Source organism: Hyperolius riggenbachi, chromosome 8 (genome assembly GCF_040937935.1).
Source record: "Hyperolius riggenbachi isolate aHypRig1 chromosome 8, aHypRig1.pri, whole genome shotgun sequence".
Classification (NCBI taxonomy): domain Eukaryota; kingdom Metazoa; phylum Chordata; class Amphibia; order Anura; family Hyperoliidae; genus Hyperolius; species Hyperolius riggenbachi.
The window spans coordinates 265,931,959-265,945,206 of record NC_090653.1 but is presented as its reverse complement, the minus strand read 5'-3'; the positions used below and the strand labels follow the sequence as shown (position 1 = coordinate 265,945,206).

Below are 13,248 nucleotides of genomic sequence, written 5' to 3'. Positions count from 1 at the left end.
TACTTTGCATATTTAGTAATCTAAGCTGCCTGACTGTCATGATGATCCTCTGGCTACAGAAGTGTCTGGAACGAGCATGCAGCCAATGAAGCCAGAACACCTGGTATGCACAAGCATGCCAGACTGGCCAACATCGGCATAAGCATTAGGCAATCACACGTTCCGTGCCAGCACTAAGGCTATTTAATGGCCGGGAGTGGTAGTTTTGCCATCAGGTGATTAGTGTGGGCACAATTAATGCCAGTACTCGGGGTATTTAAATATTAGGAACTTTATTTCCTCCAACAGGTGCTTCAAGGAAACTAGAGACGGGGGAAAAAAATGTTTAATACATACCTGGGGCTTCTTCCAGCCCTGTGCGCCCGGATCGCTGCCACGCCGCCGTCCTCAGCCTTCTCCTGCGCCGGTACTGGGTCCCGTAACTTCCTCCAGTCGCAGCCAGTCTGCGCAAGAGGAAGTGCTCTCTCTATGTATCTCTCCGGCGTACTTCTCTCAGTAGCTACCGTTTTGTGCGAGTGATTTTTTGCGCTACTGTTTTGCCGATTACCGCAGTAAAATCACTGTACACGTCCGTGATTCAGAGCGATCGTGATCAGCGATTTATTGAGCACTGTACCGTGATCAATCCAGAATCGTGGCAAAATGCTGCAGGTAACACGTTTTGCGATTGTCGCTTATCGTGAATTGTCCGCGATCGGCACCAATCTCAGCAGTGAGATCACTGCCATAGGGTTAGAATAACCTAAAGGTGCCCATAAATTGCTCAATTTTCCATCAAGCAATTAAGCGATTGACTTTATTGGGCGGACAACACTGTGGTTACTCAAGTCGATTGACCAGTGGCCCACACATTGCAAGCAAGATCCCATACAATTCTCCTTCACTGATCGAGCTGAACGATGTAGTGCCTCCGTGCTCTGAAACTAAAGATCGATTCTGTGTGAATCGAAATCATGTGAACAGTAGCTGATTCCTTTGCGAACTACCAATATTTTCCATCCTGCCTGATCAAGAAAATTGGTCAATTCGACCAGATCAATCTCCATCAATCGAGCCCGATTGCGTAAATTGGTCAAAATACAATGGCCAATTTCCATCGCTCAAGCAGAATGGAACACCCCCTTACCTAGTGTGTCCCCCACTACCCATTAGATTGTAAGCTCACAAGGGCAGGGTCATCCTCCTAATGTTTACTGTTCTTGTAACAATATTTGTGCTGCTTGGAACTCTGCTGGACATTTGTTAGTTGTATCTATGTTCCCCTTGTCGTCTTATTGTGCTTTGTAAAGCGCTGCGGAATATGTTGGCGCTATATAAATAAAAAATAATAATAATAACAATCGAATTTCCCCCGATCTAAAATTATCAAATCAAAAGGTCGATCAAACAGGAAAATCGAGTACCATTGCACTTTTGCAGAACTGAGCTTTGGGCTTCTCATTCGGTGAAATGAGAATCGCATCGCGATTGCTACAAAAATGCTGCATGCAGCAGGTTTGCGATTTCCACAAATCGAAAACACTGAAGTGTGAATGATCCCATAGGGATACATTGTACAATCCGCAAAGCGATGGGAAACGCCTGCAAACTGCGCCAGTGTCACAGGGGCCTTCGGGCCCATTCACACTCGGGCACCCACGATTTTGCTGATCTTAAGGTGGCCACTCTAGCGAACTACTACTACTACTAACAACTACTAGCGAAAAATCATTTGAGCGATCAGAAATTCTGATCCGAAGAAAAATCGTTCATTACACCTTCAGCGAATTTTGGTTTGACAAAAATCCAATCGGATGACTATTTTTATAATCATTGATTATCAATTGTGCCCATCAACTCAGGTTGATCGCTTTAAGAATTTTTCACTAGAAATTGGACCAATAGTGGCCACCTCTATGGGAATCTGATCTTTAGCTGAATCTTATGGGATTATGCTCACTGCAGCGATTGCGGCACGTTTGCGATTATCACCGATAGCAAACGCGCTACATGCTGCATTTTCGTGGCGACTGCGTAACGATTCTCATTCGCTGGAATGAAAATAGCTAAACGCAATTGTGAAAAATGGCAGAATAGCGCAATGCTATTCCGTCTCTTCGAGTGTTAACAGGGCCTAACACTGCTTATTCCCTCCTTGCCGATACAGAAAAACAGAAGCCAGCTTGTGATTGGGCAGACCTGACCTGTCCCTTTAATAAGATTGCTCTGGCAGACGCAGGCATTTACGAAACGCTATAATGTATGGAGACCACTCCATCCGGATTTCAAGTGCCCTTTGCCTTATTGAGTCAATAAGTTGCCTATTTTGCAGCTTTTGTTATTTTAGCTAGGGACTTTCCATGATGCAATCATAAGATTAAGGGGCCGTATGAGCGGGGGCCCTGGAGACCAGGCGATGGGGGCTATGCCTCAGTTTGAGCCGTGTGTCGTGGCCGGGGGGCTTTGTCAGGATTGCACAACTCCGAGCTGGAGTCTAAAGGAAGGAATTGCGCTGAGGTCGGCAGTTTCCAACTTGTTGTGAAGAGTCAGTCTGTACATTAACCCCAGCCTAATATGAAGAGGCGGCCATTTAACCCCTTCCTCTCAGTCCGCTGCTTCAGTCAATATAAGGAAACAGCTATTTAACTCCTCGTGTCTGTCTGTCGCTGAATCCATAAACCAAGATAGTCACTGTTTTAAAGGACAGCTGTAATGAATAGAGGCTGCTATATTTATTTCCTTTGAAACAATACCAGTTGCCTGGCAGCCCTGCTGATCTATTTAGCTGCAGTAGTGTTTGAATCACACTCGAAACAAGCATGCAGCTAATCTGGTCAGATCTGACAATAATGTAAGAAACATCTGATCTGCTGCATGCTTGTTCAGGGTCTATGGCTAAAAGTATTAGCAGGACTGCCAGGCAATTGGTATTGCTTAAAAGTAAATAAATATGGCAGCCTCCAAATCCCTCTCACTTCAGTTGCATTTATCGGTACGTTGTCCCTAGCAACCCACCACATCCTGCATTCTGTTTTCCACCCTGAGTCTGGTTGCCACCAGCAACAAGACCAGTTTTCCTTCTGGCCCCTCCCACTGCTGTTTATCTTGCTGGTGATCATTTCCCGCCATGTTTAATAAGGGCAAAATGCTGTAACCCATAGCAACCAGAATTCACTTCTCGCTGCTCTGACTGAAATGTGATTTGTATGAGCGACTGCACTCTGTGTGGTTTTCACTCAATAAGCCCCTATGGACTGATCGATCCCCTCTGTGATGAGGCGTAAAGTGAGGCGCTTGCGCTGTGTCTGATGGAGGCGAATATTTATAGATACAAATAGAGACGTGTTCTTGTTTTCATTTGACTGCGTGGAGATGAATGACTAAGCAGAAGTCGCTTCACTCAGACACCCCTCCTTCTGTGCAGAGAGCACCCCCTGCACCAACTCTCTCAACTGAAGCTCTCCTGTCACTAATGCTATCCACATACGCAGCTATGCAGTTGTGCAATCTTAATGCCTTCTGAACTTCTAGACTGTATGAGGGCCCACTTAAACGAACTATTCAAAGTACATCCAGTCTGAGTAGACCTTTCACTACAAAATTCTTGGTTTAGATTTTACAAAAAGAGCATAATCAGATAGCTATATGTGTAGCCAGCAAAGACTTATGCGGGTTTGGGTCAACTTATATTGAGGATATATTCCTCCTAGTGTATCCTGAGACTTGTGGTTCCTCAGTGACTGGAGAAAGGCAGTTTAAAACAACCATTGATACCCATTTCTTATAACCAGGCAACCAGCACAGATTCCAGTATTTTATATCAATTATATAATGTTGACATTTTTTGCAGCACTTTACAGAGTACATAGTCATGTCACTGGCTGTCCTAAAAGGAGCTCACACTCTATTCCCTACCATAGTCATAGTCTTATGTCCCCATCAAGACCATTTTGGGTGAGGACTAATCCATTTAGTCATCAGTATGTTTTTTGGATGACAGCTTTCGGTTTCTACCTGACTATATGGCCTTACAAACGAAAGGGCCAATCAGAAGGACATAACTGGACCAGCAGCAGAGTTGAGGGGACCTACTTGTATCAGACATGAGGAACTGGTAAAACCTATGACCTTCTCTTTGAAATGGCCCAGACAGAACATAGTCCCCCTACTTCCCCCTCCTCACAGAGCTAGTTAATAGATAGCAGATCTATTGTACATTTCAGCAAGAGATCAAAGACCATCATTACCATTGAAAGAACAGCAAACACTCCTCATACACCAATCTCTGATCTGTCTACTTCACCCATTACTCATCCTTAATTGGTTGCAAAGTTTTGGTCCCTTATGAGTTAATAAAGTCTTTACTTTCACCCCAGGCTAACAAACCCTTCTTTGTTGCAAATGTTTATAGGTTTAATTTCACAGGGATTGTTTTTGCATCCCCCTGTGGGCTCTTTGGGTTGAACTGGTGTAACTCTCCTATGACTTTGGCTACTTCTAGCAAACTCTCGCTGCTCCTATCCCGAATTTCCCTGGTGTAGTTTAATAACTGTTGAATGCGCTCCTGTACACAACCTGCTCATACACCACCGCCACCATCACCCAAACCAATTCTCATGTGCTCTGCACACGCAGCAGCCGTGCCAAGGGGGTGAGGGAAAGGTCCACATGAGGTGCAACTACAGTCCACTCTGCTCTACCAGATGAGCTATCGAAGAGGGTTTTGGAGGACCACAAGACAGAGCTGGCCCCTACCTGAGCAGTTGGATGCTATCTGCGCTGGAGCCCACCAGGACATAGACCGTATGTTGTGGAGGGTTGTGCACTGTGAGGTCCTCACAGCCTATATCATGCGACATCTCTAGGTAGTTCCAGCAAGAGGTGGATCCCAACTGGTCCACCTCGGTCGGCTTTTTTTTGCTCTTTGACGCCGGTCTTGGGTCTTCTCTGGAAAGGCCTTTCGGAAAAAACAGTCCTTTTTTTTATGCTGGATGGAGACGCTCAGCTCTGTGTCTTCAGCTTGAGCTTAGTTCATACAATACTTCCCATAACTAGGACACAGCAAAACAAGCACCCCCTCCCTCCCTCTCTCCCTCCCTCTCATCCTTCCTCTCAGCCTTCCCCCTCCTCCCTCCCTGACTTTCTTCTCTCCCTTCTGTACAGTCACCCTTTCAAAGCCTGGCTCAAGGTACAAAACACTGTGCCTCCTCCCTGCACAGCCTGGCCAGGAAGGGGTTAAGGGATGAGTCACAGAATAGGGAAATTCCGCAGCAATGCATGGGCTGACAGAGGGACAATGGCCCCAGCCAATCCATGGCCACCCCAGGCTGGGACGTCATCTGTTAACCCTACGCTGACCTGCTTGCTGGGAGCTTGTCTACAAAGGCAGCACTGTAAACACGCACCTACGCACATTGCATAAAAACACTCAGTGCACGACAACACCGCCGCCATCCTCCGAGAACAAATATAGAATTTTGTTGTCCTTCACAGGTTTTGACGGGGCTAAGGTGGCAGCGGTAGGTTTAGAGTGACTGCCTCGTTTTAGGCTCCCGAAGGCTGCCAACTTTCCCGAAGCGAAACGATCGTAGTGATAACGGGGGGAGTGCGTACGTCAGCAAACAAATGCACGAGCGCCGTGATGGCGCAAGATTAACGTTGGGAATGTTCCCGTTGGATTCCTTCCATCACAGCTTCCGACTGTCTCTTTATGGGGGGGGGGGGGGGGGACAGGCCCTTTTTTGGGAATCAAATCCCTCTGTCTCTTGTTTTCATTTGTCCCCCTTCCCAGAGTAAAGGTGGACATACATCGGGCAACTTGGCGGGGAATTGACCATTGGATTATTATAATCGGATCAGATGAAAATCAGGGAAGCCAAGAGCATGCCCGATCGATGATGCAACTAATTTCAGGCTGAAATTGGTCGCATGTATCGATTGGACATGCTGCAATATCGGGAAGAGCGACGAACGCGATGGAACCCCCTGCACTGTCCCCCCAAAGTAAAATGTCCCCCCCCTTCCCTTGTGCAGTATACTTGTGCCAGGGGAAGACTCTTGAGCATACATGTCAAACTGGCCCACAGAGCTGTCAGATTTGGCCCTCAAGTGGTTTCCCCACTTTGCATCATGTTTGACCCGATCTAGACCACCAGGAAAGCTTTATTGGAGGGGAAGCCCTAGATCAGCAGAGAAGCCATATTTGGGGCCGGGGGGGGGGGGGGGGGGTGGATTGAAGCAGTAGTTACCAGGGAACTGTATGGGGGGGGGGGGGCTCACCAGACCCCAGGAAACTGTTTAGGGGTGGGAGAAAGACCATTAGACACCAGGTAACTGTATAGGGGCCCTCCCCTATATTTCAGTGAGTGATCATTTCAGTGAGTGTGGCCACTAGGCACTAGAGAACTGTATAGGGGAAGAAGGGAGGACCACTAAGCACCAGGGAACTGTTTGAGGGGTGTGGGTGGTAGGGTAATAGACACCGGGGAACTGTATAGGGAAGGGAAGAGGCATTAGACACCAGGGAACTGTATATGAGAGGGAGGGCCGGAGGGGGACCACTAAGCACCAGGGAACTGTTTAGGGAGTGTGGCAGCACAAGTAAAATTTTCAAAGTAGGCACGCTACTGCTGTAGCATGCACTACTATCTTACTCACACTCCCCCCAAAACAAACAGCTTCTTCAATTGTCCCACTCTGGACCCTGTAAGGTCTAGTGACTTCATAGGACAAGATCCCAGCACTTGGATTGGCCCAATAGGCTGCCTGTCACTTGACAGGCAGCCTATTGGGCCATAGTGTGGGGATCTCGTCCTACAAATTGAATCAACCCTCAAGGCAGCTAGCATATTGTACAAGCTGTTAGTCGGTGTTTCTCCTTTCTGGCTCTCAGGGAAATTGCTGATGTTGCTGAAACCCAAGAGTAGCTAAAGATGTGTCTGCCACTTCTGCTTCCTGAAGGATCAACTGTATACACATCACCATGGCAACAGGGACATGAGCTCTCTGCTGCGCATGCACACTATCCCAGTTTGAAACATATTGTATGGCTCTCACGGAATTACATTTTAAAATATGTGGCGTTTATGACCCTCTCAGCCGAAAAGGTTCCTGACCCCTGCACTAGCCCCATCGTGCTCCCTTTGCTGGCTTGACTGAGCCTGCGCAACTGGCCCCAAATGGCTGAATTGCCAGCGGACCCAGGTGCGCTGGGAGGATAGCAAGGAACTGATGAAGGCTGGAGGAAGCCCTGAGTATGTGTATATATACAGGATCTTCTCAAAAAATTAGCATATTGTGATAAAGTTCATTATTTTCTGTAATGTACTGATAAACATTAGGCTTTCATATATTTTAGATTCATTAGACACAACTGAAGTAGTTCAAGCCTTTTATTGTTTTTCTTATTGATGATTTTGGCATACAGCTCATGAAAACCCAAATTTCCTATCTCAAAAAATTAGCATATTTCATTCGACCAATAAAAGAAAAGTGTTTTTAAAACAAAAAAAGTCAACCTTCAAATAATTATGTTCAGTTATGCACTCAATAGTTGGTCGGGAATCTTTTTGCAGAAATGACTGCTTCAATGCGGCGTGGCATGGAGGCAATCAGCCTGTGGCACTGCTCAGGTGTTATGGAGGCCCAGGATGCTTCGATAGCGGCCTTAAGCTCATCCAGAGTGTTGGGTCTTGCGTCTCTCAACGTTCTCTTCACAATATCCCACAGATTCTCTATGGGGTTCAGGTCAGGAGAGTTGGCAGGCCAATTGAGCACAGTAATACCATGGTCAGTAAACCATTTACCAGTGGTTTTGGCACTGTGAGCAGGTGCCAAGTCGTGCTGAAAAATGAAATCTTCATCTCCATAAAGCTTTTCAGCAGATGGAAGCATGAAGTGCTCCAAAATCTCCTGATAGCTAGCTGCATTGACCCTGCCCTTGATAAAACACATAGTGGACCAACACCAGCAGCTGACATGGCACCCCAGACCATCACTGACTGTGGGTACTTGACACTGGACTTCAGGCATTTTGGCATTTCCCTCTCCCCAGTCTTCCTCCAGACTCTGGCACCTTGATTTCCGAATGACATGTAAAAGTTGCTTTCATCCGAAAGATGAAAGTGACTTGCTTCCCATGGATGCGCTTTAGCGTCCAGGATCTCGTCTATGAGTGCTGACTCATTGATTTTACAGATTGCGATGCTATATTATCTATGAACTGACATTTTGATATGTGTGTGTACTGTATGCCTCTGAGGAAGCGGTCTTTGGCTGTGAAACACGTGTCAGGCAGTCCTTTGTTATGATGTGGAGTCCTGTATTTGGTTCTTGTGCTTACTTGTCCGCAATCTTGAAGAAATTTGAAAATTGAAGAATAAAAGACTGACTGTTCATTTAAAACCCCGTTATTTTTTGTGGATTGTATATGACATTGTATGAGGGGTGGAACTATACTATTGCATTTTAAGTGATCTTGTATTGAGGAAGCCCACAGAGCTCATGGGGCTGGAGGAAGCCCCAGGTAAGTATAAATATAGGTATTACGCCCATCTCAGGTACGCGCCCATACATTTCTCGATTTGCGGCAACAATATCCGGCCCATTTGATCATAATAATCGAATCTGGCAAAGATCAGTACAGCAACGCGGCCATCCACAGTCATGTCAAACGATTTCTGACCGATCCAGCATGCTGTAAAGATCTCGCGTGAAAGGGCTTGGATAGGTACGCAGTGATAGGGGCATTCGATTCCCCAACAGACCCCGACCTGTCTCCCCTCATGTTAAATATCCCCCCCCCCCTCCCCCAGGCCCGTGGTGAGTGTCGCAGACTCTGCTGTATGCTGTCTCCTCCTGTGCCCCACATCTCTCTCCGTGGCCACCGGGGGGGCATGTGACCCCTGTGGCCCTGCTGCATGTACCTGACGTCAGTATACGAAGAAAGGCGTAAAAGATGAGGGGCACAAGAGGCGAAAGGTGGAGGTGATCAAAATTACACCCTGCAGAAACAAAACACAGAGACAACAGGAGCCCAAATGGGGCAGCACGTCACGGTAATGGAGAATGTGTGGAAAATAAGCAAAATGGATCATAGTCACAAAGGTGGGTTGCAGGAGGGCAACCAATCATTACAAGCAGGTGGAGAGGTATAACCCGGACTCCACTTATGTGACCAGGCGAAGCTGTTAGTGGTCGCACTCTTAGTAGAAAAACACAAGCCTCAGGTGACCTAAAGCTGTTCAGAGAAGGATGATTCCCCTCCAGTCGCAAGTAAAAGCACTGTTAGGCACTGCTATTTGGCCCGAGGAAGTGGGTATGCACTTACGAAACGTGTTGCCAGTGCAATAAAAATTAATTCAATACGTGAATTTGCCTTCATTGAAGTAAGCCACCTCACCCTTTTTCATTTTATATTGTTTTTAACATATTTTATCACTTCTGTGCGCCTCTTTCCATATGTCCTGAGGGAGGTGCACCAGCTGACAGGTGATCCTGTGACACCCACCACGAGCCCGAGAGTACATAGTACACGGAGGGAACCAGGGGGTCCTGGCAGGTGGAGGCGGCTGTAAAAATTTTATGCTATATGAACTACACTGGCAGCAATAGATCCCTCTCTGATTAGATATGATCAGATAGGGATCTATCTGATGGACGAATTTGCTGACCTTCTGCCAGTGCATGGACAGCTTTAAACTAAAGGTGTGTATAGACCTTAAATGACAACTCCAGCCAAAAAAAAGTAAGCAGTTAAAATCTGACAGAACCGACAGGTTTTGGACTAGTCCATCTCCTCAAGGGGGATTCTAGTGAACAGCAGTTGCTCGGTCCAACTGCCAGAATAATATACAAACAGGTAGTGGGGGTGGCCTGCATCTTTATATAGATCCTCTCCAGGGAGTGCGTTTGTAAAGAATAAATTAAATATTGAGAATCCCCTATGAGCAGATGGCCTAGTCAAAAACTTGTTATTTTTATCAGATTTTTACTAACTACTGTAAGTGACAGCACCATGGAAGAAAAGTAATTTATAGTGCATTTTACTCTGGAAGAAACATACTTCTTATTTGTATGTATTTCAAATTTTACAGTTTTTTTTTTTTTTTTTGCCATAGAGGTCCTTTAAATGTGCTAATACTTTGGCTAGCAGCACTTTGTCAGGGTTATTCTAATTTAGAGAGTCAACTAAACCTGTGTAGAGACAGTGAGAATAGCTTCAAAGCACATTTTTCAAGCAGAGATAAGTACAGACTGCACCCAGCTTGCCACACAGCCTATACTGTATACACTGGAGTGACGTGGCTGGAATTTGAAATGGTGTAAGATAATGCAAGTGCAATGCATTATTGATTAAAATATACTTTTTAAGTTATTATCAACATGCTTAAAGTGTACCTGAGACAAGTTAAACATAAGAATGTATACTTACCTAGGGTTTTCCTTGTCTGCAATTTTCTCCATCAGGAAGACTTCAGTTGCACCTGCCGGGCCACTGCATATGCGTGAACTCATGTAGCTCCCGTCCCCGGAAGCAATCTCCACCTGCGCAGGTAGTCCTAAAGATAGTTGCTGAGAACTGGTGCTCTACAGAGTGTCGCTGAGATCTGTTGCTCTACAGAGTGTCGCTGAGATTTGGTGCTCTGTAAAGAGGGGCTGAGATCTGGTGCTCTACAGAGAGTCGCCGAGATCTGGTGCTCTACAGAGAGTCGCCGGGATCTGGTGCTCTACAGAGAGTCGCCGGGATCTGGTGCTCTACAGAGTTGCAGAGATCTGGTGCTCTACAGAGAGTCGCTGAGATCTGATGCTCTACAGAATGTCACTGAGATCTGACACTCTAGCATAGTTGCTGAGATCTGGTGCTCTGCAGAGTCGCTGAAATCTAGTGCCCTAGAGATGGTTTCTGAGTGTTGGTGCTCTACAGAGACATTGAGATCTGGTGCTCTAGATATAGTTGCTGAGATCTGGTGCTCTACAGAGAGTCACTGAGATTTGGTGGTGCTCTACAGAGTGTCGCTGAGATCTGGTGCTCTACAGAGAGTCACTGAGATCTGATACTCTGTCTAGAGAGAATAAGTAGTACATTTCTCCCACAGTAAAATGAGCCATAAATTACTTTTTTCCTATGTTGCTGTCACTTACAGTAGGTATTAGAAATCTGACATTACTGACAGGTTTTGGGCTAGTCCATCTCTTCATGGGGGATTCTCAGCATGGCCTTTATTCTTTATAAAGACATTGGCCTCAATTCACTAAGATCATGCTGGAGATAATAAGGCAAGAGATAACTTGCCACCACACAGTGAGAGAGTTACAGTGGAGGAAATAATTATTTGACCCCTCACTGATTTTGTAAGTTTGTCCAATGACAAAGAAATGAAAAGTCTCAGAACAGTATCATTTCAATGGTAGGTTTATTTTAACAGTGGCAGATAGCACATCAAAAGGAAAATCGAAAAAATAACCTTAAATAAAAGATAGCAACTGATTTGCATTTCATTGAGTGAAATAAGTTTTTGAACCCCTACCAACCATTTAAGCAGGCCATACACTGGCCCGATTTGCCGCCGTTTCGACAGCAGATTCGATCACTGGGATCGAATCTGCTGCCAATCGTTCACGCTACACGCCGAATTTCGATCCATTTCGTCCGATCCCGTCGATCGTGCCGTGCGGAAAATAACCGTCGATCGCCCGCGGGTAAGGAGCGCATCGCTAGCGGCGTTCGAGTGCCCGACGACCGACGCAATAGAGCCCGCATACATTACCTGCTCCGCCGGCGCGACTGCAGTCTCCCGGTCACCGCTGCTCTGTCTGCGCTCTGGTCTCCAGGTCCGGCATGCCTCACTTCTTCTAGCCCGACAGGAAGTTTAAACAGTAGAGGGCGCTCTACTGTTTAAACTTCCTGCCGGGCTAGAAGAAGTGAGGCATGCCGGACCTGGAGACCAGAGCGCAGACGGAGCAGCGGTGACCGGGAGACTGCAGTCGCGCCGGCGGAGCAGGTAATGTATGCGGGCGGGCGGGGGCAGCAGCAGCAGTACCACCACAACAGATTGTGAACGGTTTCAGGCTGAAATCGGTTCACAATCTGTTTGCTGTAAAGGTAGCCATACGATCCCTCTCTGATCAGATTCGATCAGAGAGGGATCTATCTGTTGGTCGAATCTGATGGCAAATCGACCAGTGTATGGCCACCTTAAGAGTTCTGGCTCCCACAGAGTGGTTAGACACTTCTACTCAATTAGTCACCCCCATTAAGGACACCTTTCTTAACTAGTCACCTGTATAAAAGACACCTGTCCACAGAATCAATCAATCAAGCAGACTCCAAACTCTCCAACATGGGAAAGACCAAAGAGCTGTCCAAGGATGTCAGAGACAAAATTGTAGACCTGCACAAGGCTGGAATGGGCTACAAAACCATTAGCAAGAAGCTGGGAGAGAAGGTGACAACTGTTGGTGCGATTGTTCGAAAATGGAAGGAGCACAAAATGACCATCAATCGACCTCGCTCTGGGGCTCCACACAAGATCTCACCTCGTGGGGTGTCAATGGTTCTGAGAAAGGTGAAAAAGCATCCTAGAACTACACGGGAGGAGTTAGTGAATGACCTCAAATTAGCAGGGACCACAGTCACCAAGAAAACCATTGGAAACACATTACACCACAATGGATTAAAATCCTGCAGGGCTCGCAAGGTCCCCCTGCTCAAGAAGGCACATGTGCAGGCCCGTCTGAAGTTTGCCAATGAACAACTGAATGATTCTGTGAGTGACTGGGAGAAGGTGCTGTGGTCTGATGAGACCAAAATAGAGCTCTTTGGCATTAACTCAACTCACTGTGTTTGGAGGAAGAAAAATGCTGCCTATGACCCCCAAAACACCGTCCCCACCGTCAAGCATGGGGGTGGAAACATTTTGCTTTGGGGGTGTTTTTCTGCTAAGGGCACAGGACAACTTAATCGCATTAACGGGAAAATGGACGGAGCCATGTATCGTGAAATCCTGAACGACAACCTCCTTCCCTCTGCCAGGAAACTGAAAATGGGTCGTGGATGGGTGTTCCAGCACGACAATGACCCAAAACATACAGCAAAGGCAACAAAGGAGTGGCTCAAGAAGAAGCACATTAAGGTCATGGAGTGGCCTAGTCAGTCTCCGGACCTTAATCCAATAGAAAACCTATGGAGGGAGCTCAAGCTCAGAGTTGCACAGAGACAGCCTCGAAACCTTAGGGATTTAGAGATGATCTGCAAAGAGGAGTGGACCA

General features: G+C 46.6%; 1 protein-coding gene across 1 annotated transcript in view; it reads right to left on the bottom strand.

Moving 5' to 3' along the window:
* The window catches only part of TFE3 (transcription factor binding to IGHM enhancer 3), a 67,478-nt gene extending 62,429 nt beyond the window's left edge, over positions 1 to 5,049 (bottom strand). Inside the window, exon 1 of the mRNA XM_068248805.1 lies at positions 4,735 to 5,049. Within this exon, the coding sequence (XP_068104906.1) occupies positions 4,735 to 4,838 (104 nt within the window). The 5' untranslated portion in view covers positions 4,839 to 5,049. The remainder of the gene's footprint in view (positions 1 to 4,734) is intronic.
* Positions 5,050 to 13,248: the final 8,199 nt, after the last annotated feature.